The 7935-nt window shown below is 35.9% G+C and overlaps 2 protein-coding genes across 2 annotated transcripts; both read right to left on the minus strand.

Annotated features, from left to right (window-relative positions):
- Nucleotides 1-9: 9 nt before the first annotated feature.
- Nucleotides 10-4930, minus strand: LOC111786001 (DUF21 domain-containing protein At4g14240-like). Its single transcript, XM_023666355.1, has 13 exons — nt 4520-4930; nt 4208-4284; nt 3894-3977; nt 3692-3805; nt 2893-2976; nt 2743-2814; nt 2558-2625; nt 2000-2087; nt 1800-1873; nt 1316-1691; nt 1187-1233; nt 1014-1089; nt 10-246 (listed from the first exon to the last, which is right to left on the minus strand). Exons 1-13 carry the CDS (start codon nt 4758-4760, stop codon nt 199-201), a joined length of 1449 nt encoding a protein of 482 aa, XP_023522123.1. The 5' UTR covers nt 4761-4930; the 3' UTR covers nt 10-198.
- A 1037-nt stretch (nt 4931-5967) lies between these two features.
- On the minus strand, nt 5968-7397 carry LOC111786002 (adenylate isopentenyltransferase 5, chloroplastic-like). Its single transcript, XM_023666356.1, has 2 exons — nt 7219-7397; nt 5968-7025 (listed from the first exon to the last, which is right to left on the minus strand). The coding sequence occupies exon 2, from the start codon at nt 7017-7019 to the stop codon at nt 6045-6047; it is 975 nt and encodes a 324-aa protein (XP_023522124.1). The 5' UTR covers nt 7020-7025; nt 7219-7397; the 3' UTR covers nt 5968-6044.
- Nucleotides 7398-7935: the final 538 nt, after the last annotated feature.

Below are 7935 nucleotides of genomic sequence, written 5' to 3' on the forward strand. Positions count from 1 at the left end.
AAAAAAAAAAAAAAAAAAAAAAAAAAAATCAAAATTTACATACAAGGTACGCTTAGGTTTTGGGTTTTGTAGTTCACCTGAGCTTGTTCATCATGGAAGAAAGTGTTTGAGCGGTTGAAGCTTGGGCTCTGAACCCTAAACCTTCAAGACTTGTTATAAGAAGTTCCTCCTGGAAGTTTTGCAGAATTTGATTCATCCTCAGTGGATTTCTTTGGTGTTTGAGCTTGCTTGCTTAGTTTGAACTCCCTGATAAATTACAAAAGGAAGGACAAATTAAAAACTATTACAAATTATGTACATTGAGGCATGAAATCAAATTTTAGCTTAATATGTACCATGTAAGAAAATGGTCAAAAGGCTAACCTGAGAAAAGCTCAATAAGTCAAGACACCGTAACCTTTGACCCTCGAATCCTCACCCCAGTTGAATTCCAACAACAAAAAAAAAGAAAAGGGAAGGTCAAGTAATGTAAGATCCCACATCGGTTGGAGAGGGGAACGAAGCATTTCTTATATGGGTGTGAAAACCTCTCCCTAGTAGACGCGTTTTAAAACCGTGAGGCTAACAGCGATACGGGCCAAAACGGACAATATCTGTTGGCAGTAGGCTTGGTTTGTTACAAATGGTATCGGAGCCAGTCACTAGACGGTGCCAGGCACCGATCAAAGTAAGGGCTAGACCCTCTCCATTGCAGACGCGTTTTAAAACCGTGAGGAGGAGAAGCGAAAAGTCTAAAGAGGACAATATCAACTGGCGGTGGGAGCATATTCTGGAATTACTAATGATAGAATTGATCTACCTCGATTCATCTCCTTAACTAAAAGTACAAGTCTAAAGCAACAAATAGATGGTATTCGATCAAACCAATCCGACCCCCTTAATGCTCAAAAAGGACCTAGGAATATGGCAGTTTACCCTGCTGCTGGTAAAAGGATACCATTCCAAACAGAACAATTCAAAACAAAAACATGATACTTGTGGAATGTATATCAAAATGAGATAAAAACTGCTACCTTCTGAACAGCTAATCTCCTAATTGATGGAGCTCTTGCCATAGAAGAAGCAGCCGCAGCTGCAGCAACACGAATTCTGCAAAAAGTACAATTGAAATAAATCAATCAAAAACATTTAATTAGTGGCGTCGTAGATTCCGATGAACTAATTAAAAGTATCGATTGTACAATACCTTTTGTGCACATCAACATACTCATCCGTTTCATCAACAATCTCCTCCTGCATCAATTAAGAAATGTTACGGTATAGTTTACAATGATAGGTAACATTATGATCCAAAGAGAAGAGGGAGAAATTTTACCTGCAAAAGTTCTTCAAATACATCTTCAAGGGTGATGATACCAATAACTTCACCATCTTCTATGTCCTCTGAAGAATGGTTCAACCCATTTATAGAAGAAGCATCATTGCGTCGGTAAGAAGGTTGGCTACTTATGCCAGAAGTCTTGGAAGCTCTATCGATATCAAGGACTACATTATCTGAATTCTCGTCCTGCTTACGTAGCAAAGGAGTTGTCAATTGGGATTCCACGCCTTTGTTTTCCTCAGATTCTTCTCCATCCAATGTAGGAGGAAGAGCCTTGTTTTTTCCTTTTACTTTCACCACAGCAGCCATGTGACTACTCCCTTTCTGAAATTCGTTCAATATGTCATAAAGAGGCATGTCCGAGGGGACCCTGCCATTCATAAGCAAATAAATAAGTAAATAAACAATTCAAAAATGTTTCTCAGAAATTGGTTGGGGAGGGGGGAGGGGGGTGCGAGCAGCAAAATAGCAAGCACACCTGGGAATCCTCCGAATGGAAACCGCACTGACTTGGGTCTCCGTTTCAGGTCGTACTGTTAAGAGACTTTTCACCTGATTCCAGAAGGGTAAAGAGTTGAACCAAAAGAAATGAAAAAATTAATAGGCTATAAAGAAAATATTGCAAAATCTAGAACAGGAAAATACAATTTTTTTATTCATGATTATCGTAAGGCCTACCAGTAGAAGCCCGATAACATTCTTTGGATTCCCAGAATAGACAGGAACTCGACTATGACCACGAGCAAGGATTTTTCCCATTGCTTCCCTGAGTTATTTGTTCAAAAAAATGTTGAGAATAAAATCTTTGACAAATACTCCCTAAAGTATCTTCAAAAAGCTCAAAACTCACTCCAAATAATACAAGATTATCGAAAAAAGTAGGAATAAGAATTCACAAAAAAAATCCAGATATTAACGTACATGCATACTCCTTTAAAAATTACTGGGAAGTGATAAAGAAACAAGAACTACCAACATTTTTTTATCTAGCTGGGCAACCATCTGGAGTACCGTAAATAATTATTCCCTAGGAGACAATTAAACTCAAGAACTACCAACTATACCGTATACATTGAAGGAACTAGGAGCCAATAGCTGATACCGTGGATGTTCATTATTATAATGACAAAGACAAAGGTAAAAGCTAATTTCAAAAGGTAAATTTTTCAGCAGTCACCACCGTTGATGTTAAGAAATTATAAAATGGTGAGAGACAAAACTTAAGAGCACCCTTACCAGTCCAATTTTGAATTTACATCCAAAGAAAAAGTTGATTCAATGGGTGTCATAGCCTCTTCAGCTGTCTGTTCAAATTAGATATGAAACAACTCTAATAAGAAACAGTTTGGAGGGAGGGTGTATAAAGAAACTATCCAACAGAAGTGAAAGATAAACAAGTCGGTGCATTAAACAGCAGCTACCTTTTCAGTTAAATCTAGAGCACCACTAATGATTGTTGTTTCGTCATGGGTGAGTTCGCCACCCTTTCCAGCCTATACACAAGAACTGAGGTTTAAAATTTTTAAAAATAATGGAATTTAAAGATCTTTGCAGCAAACTTATTCACATACCTCCAGACTGTGGATGGAGACAAGAGCCTTTAATTGTGCACGCCTAAACAACGCCTCATTGTGTCCCAGTAAACAGTCAAGAATCTGAAACGCAAGAGAATTTTTTATTGCCTTTAGCAGTCAAGATAAACGAAAGAGAGGACAAAATTAATGCCAATGTAAAATAACAGGAAGCAGCCAACATTTATTAAATAGGGTCTCAACAACCTTAGTTCATTTCAATACTACGATGCACTAATGCCTCCTTATGCCCCCAATAACCCACTACACAAGAAAAACAAGGAAAAGAAAATAAAAATCGAAACGGTATTATCATCCATATAAACACTTTGAAAGTCGTACATACTGCAATAGCAAGCCTGCATACTTATCCTGCATGGAACTGTTCAAAGAATAGCTAAAACATAGGCATAGCCATCGGAAGCCATTGGCTTGCAATACCCTGTGATCCCATTTTCAGCAACTACAGCTAAACTTAAAAAGGCCCTTGAGGACTGGCATCGATATTGTACAAAACAAACAAAGGTGCAAAAGATATCAGCCAAGTCTCCTCAATTAGGTTCTTAAAGGTGCTATGAACTTCTTGAGCATGCACCCAATTCTTTTATGAGAATTATACAATTGATTTGAATATAATATTTATCGATAGCAATTTTTCTAGCTCGATAAAATCCTTGCATTGACAAAGACTTCATAACGGTCATTCTCTTACTTTTTCGAAATCAAGAAAATTTCGTTCAATTTATGCAACTTACATGCTTAAATAGTCGAACGAAACAACATATTTAGAGAAAATTACCTTCCCAATGGGATAAGCAATTGGATAGCAAATCACCATCAAAATTCGTACAAGACACACAAAATTGGCACCTACAGCAAGTCCATACCGGGTGCATATTGCTTGTGGTATAACCTAACAAAAACAGAAGACATTCCACAAAAAAAGGATAAATCATTCATATAAAGGAATCAAGGTTAAGGAAAAACAAATGTCAACATACCTCTCCAAATGACAATACAAATGTCACAGAAAGAATTATAGCAAGATACTGATTAAAAAGTTTATCCAAGTATATCGGAAGTGCCTGCAGATAGCAAATACCAAAACAGTTTAAAAAAATGTGCCAAATTCAATATGGAAACCATCAACACAAGAACGAATATTGAGGAGTAACATTTGACTCTCATGATAAATCCCAAAATTTATAATCCAAATTTCTCCACCTAAATGTCAGCCCCATTTCAAAAGAAATGAAGAACGCCCCTGTTTTTTACGCACTCAGAAAACGATTCCGGGTCCAACCAAGTCAATTACCTCCATCGCAATGGCATTGCATAAAAGCAACGTAACAAGAAGCTGGTGCTGTTTCTGAACCACGGGAAGTATAGCCGCTGAAAGAAAAAAATCGTCCAATTCAATACAAATCAGAATGACACACAATCTTAATCGTAAGGCGCATAAATGATGCAAGCTAGAAGCCAACGCTGAAATTGGAGAGCCAACCACCCGCAAGAATTCAAACACACAAATACACGTCCCAATTTTCTTTTTATTAAGAACCGAATCGAATCCCAGGTGAATTGACAGCTGAAGAATCAGAATAATAATCATAATTTGAAAACAAACCTGCTTGTTTCTTCTCCTCAGCGGTGCCACTCCGTTGAAGAATTTCGAGGTCGACGAGACCAAGGGACATGAGACCAAGCGTCAAACCGGACATGATTCCAGCAAATAGAACAAGAACGCAAGAGATCCCGGCGTAGGTAAACCATAATAACGATCCAAATGGAATTTCACCGGCTTCCGGTTCCAGACCCGAATTCCGAGTCGCCATTCGAGTCAACATTACTGCATTTATCAAATGCATCGTTAATCGTGTTCTGATTCACCTTTTTCCTCCTTTCTTCTTTCTGTATCAGCGCCGCAGAATCTCTCTCTCTCTCTCTCTCTCTCTCTCTCTCTCTCTCTCTCCCTCAGCGGTTCGCGGCGGAAGCGTTTCGGGTTTGTTGATTTCCCGGCAGACTGTTTTTTTGTTTTTAAATCTCTTTTAGTCTAAATAAATTAACAAATATTACTTCTTGATTTTCTGTTTATAAATATTGTAAATAAAATATATTTTAAAAAAATTAAATTACAAATTTATTTATTTAACAAAATGTCTTTTAAATATTGTAGATGGGCTAATCCATATGGGCCGAAATCGAAATTTCGTTATGGGCCACAGTACAACAACCCAACGCTACGGCCCATATAAAACTCGCCCCATGGCTTTGACGGCCCAATTCCATGACCCAAATTTGGTTGACTTTTATTGCTTCAGAATTTATTTTCGTTAATCCCTTTTGTAGTTCATGATATTACTATATTATTATTAACGTAGTGCTGTTAAAACATTATTTTTTATTTTTAAAATTTATTCTGTTTTTAAATAAAAAAACAGAATATAAATAAATTAATCCGTCTTTTCAAGGGAGGGATATCGACTAAAATAAAAATTAAAAAAATATCTAGAAATGAAAAGAGGTAGTGGGTATATATTTTTATTTTTGAAACGTGACAGAATTTTCTTATCTAGATAAGATGAAATAAATTATACTCGTAACTATAACTAACAAAAAAAAAAAAATGAGTTAAGATTTTGAAGAAATTTGATTGGTTGATTCAGAATTTATAGTATAATGTCACATCATATCATATATTATTATATTATATGTTAGTTATAGTGTGACTAACTATTATATTCTAATATGGAATCTTCAAGTTGTGCTCCACTAACAACCTTACACATTTGTTTAAAATTAAGAATCTTTATGTTATATTTCATTAGAAAATTAATGGGCTATCGATCAATATCAATCACATCGAAATCGAAAGTTGTTACATTTTTAATATTTTAATATATAATTGAAAAGACTATGATTAACACATTATTATATATCACTAAAAAAACATTTTTAAATTAATGTCCAATTGTAAATAAATGTGTTAATCTAAGTATAGTTTAGTGGATGATTAAGTTAAATAAATAAAATTATTTATTGATTTATTATACTAATTACACAATAATTCCCTCGTTTAGCTAACAAAGCATGCATCCACACACTACCTAAAATTATTATATTTTGGTAATTTAATTATAATAATTGCATATTTAAAAGACAGTTAAATTTGATTTAATGGTGGTGGTCGGAATATTGACGGTGTAAGTATTTTGACATAGGAATTGGTGAAGGATTTTGGAGGCCGGCTCGGTGACGAGCGCCTCCCAAACATGGTCGGAATGTTGTTTGTTGTCACGGTGTTGGAAGACTTCAGTGGCGTCAATGCGGTGGAGATTCCATCCTCGTTTGCTCCGAAGGCGGCGGATGTTCTGCCATTGTCGGAATGCCAATTTTCTGGTGTTTTCCTTTATCTTCAAAATGGCCGCTTCGAGAATTCTAGATCGGGCTCTGTAATCGGTGGCGGAATCCATCTCGGCGCGTAGAAACGCGTCGAGTTCAGGAACGCCAATGGCGCGTCGGATCCCACGCGTGTAATCGTTTTCATTACGATCGAATAAATTCCGTACCTCGTTAATGAAGCCGTTGTCCAACATCCGATCGACGCGTTCCGACACGAAGGAGTGTAGGACTGGTAAGGACACGTCGACCCATAGGAAGCAACATTCGTACTGGTATCGGAACTCGGCGTCGCCGTCGACAAGAGATTCGATGAAGGAGTTGGAGCCGCCGGCCACGATGGGAAGCCGGTGTTTTCCAACGATGGAGTTTATCGTTGACGTGGCGTGGCGGCGGAAGTCCGCGGCGGTGAAGTTGGAGTTTGGATCAGCGATTCCGAGGAGGTGATGTGGGACACCACAGCATTCTTTTTCGGTTACCTTATTGGTGACGACTTCGAGTCCTTTGTAGATTTGGATTTTGTCGGAGTTTACGATTTCAGCTGGGAAACGGGTGGCTAAATCGACGGCCAACCGGGACTTTCCAGTTCCGGTTGCACCCATTACAAACACTAACTTGTCTTTCCGCCGGAAAAATGGCTTCAAATTGATGGTGTTTGTTCCTTGGAAGTCTATTAGCGGCGGCTCCGCCGCAGCTTTCTTGCAGCTCGCCGACAAGGAAATTTTCATTATTTCCTGAAAAAATTAAACGCCAAAGCAATAAATAAATATTAATTCAATATATATTTTTCTATTAGGAATATAATTAAATTATTAAATATTTTTAATCTTATTAAATTAAAATTTTAGACATGAAATAATAATGGAGCACGAACATTCCTTAGTTACAAAAAAAATAAAAATATACTCTTACACGAGTAAAACTTACGTCGAGTAATAGATGGAAGAGAAGTGTCGGTATACGAAGGCTCCTCGTGAAACGTTGAGATGAACTAGAAGATAAGAAGAGAAAATGAATACGAGTATATAAAATAAAAAGATATAATTTATGATATATATTTATTTTGTTGCTTTTTTCTCCAAGTTTAAGATCAATCACTAACAAATGATGATCATCTAAAATCTCTCCACAAAGCAATGATAAGATTAGCTTGGGGTATTTATATATGCTGATCAGGAATGGCTAAGCTTCACTAGTTTACACACTTTTTTTTTTTTTTTTATCTACAAATTTGTTTTACAATATAAACTGTGAGTGATATGAAAATATTAAAATAGGAAAAACTATATTAATATTTTTTAAATAAAAAAATTAAAACCTACTTTCGTACCTTTCAATTTTCATATCAAACGCCCGAGAATGCTCCAAACCAAGNAAATTATCATTCATTACCTAAGTTTTTTTGTAATTATTTTATTTTATATGTAGAATAGTATTTAATAATATGTTAATTAAATCATATTTAATAAATTAATATTTCAATCTTAGCTATAAGTCCGTACATGAGTCAACTCACGTATAAAAAATATTCCGAAGATATTAATACAAAAATAAATGGAATATTTCTTTAGCCATGTCGTTTGGTCCATGATTTAATTAATATTATTAATAATAAATTTTAAATTTAAATAAATAAATAAAAAC

This window comes from Cucurbita pepo, unplaced genomic scaffold (genome assembly GCF_002806865.2).
Source record: "Cucurbita pepo subsp. pepo cultivar mu-cu-16 unplaced genomic scaffold, ASM280686v2 Cp4.1_scaffold000905, whole genome shotgun sequence".
Classification (NCBI taxonomy): Eukaryota; Viridiplantae; Streptophyta; class Magnoliopsida; order Cucurbitales; family Cucurbitaceae; genus Cucurbita; species Cucurbita pepo.

Bases quoted from the DNA above. Each gene is read 5' to 3' on its own strand.
- LOC111786002 (XM_023666356.1), bottom strand. From the start codon at position 7,019: ATGAAAATTTCCTTGTCGGCGAGCTGCAAGAAAGCTGCGGCGGAGCCG.
- LOC111786001 (XM_023666355.1), bottom strand. From the start codon at position 4,760: ATGCATTTGATAAATGCAGTAATGTTGACTCGAATGGCGACTCGGAAT. The intron at 2,626-2,742 runs GTAGCTGCTGTT...TAATTTGAACAG, and splicing joins CTCTAGATTTAACTGAAAAG to ACAGCTGAAGAGGCTATGAC. The intron at 1,874-1,999 runs GTAGGCCTTACG...TTCTGGAATCAG, and splicing joins ATGTTATCGGGCTTCTACTG to GTGAAAAGTCTCTTAACAGT.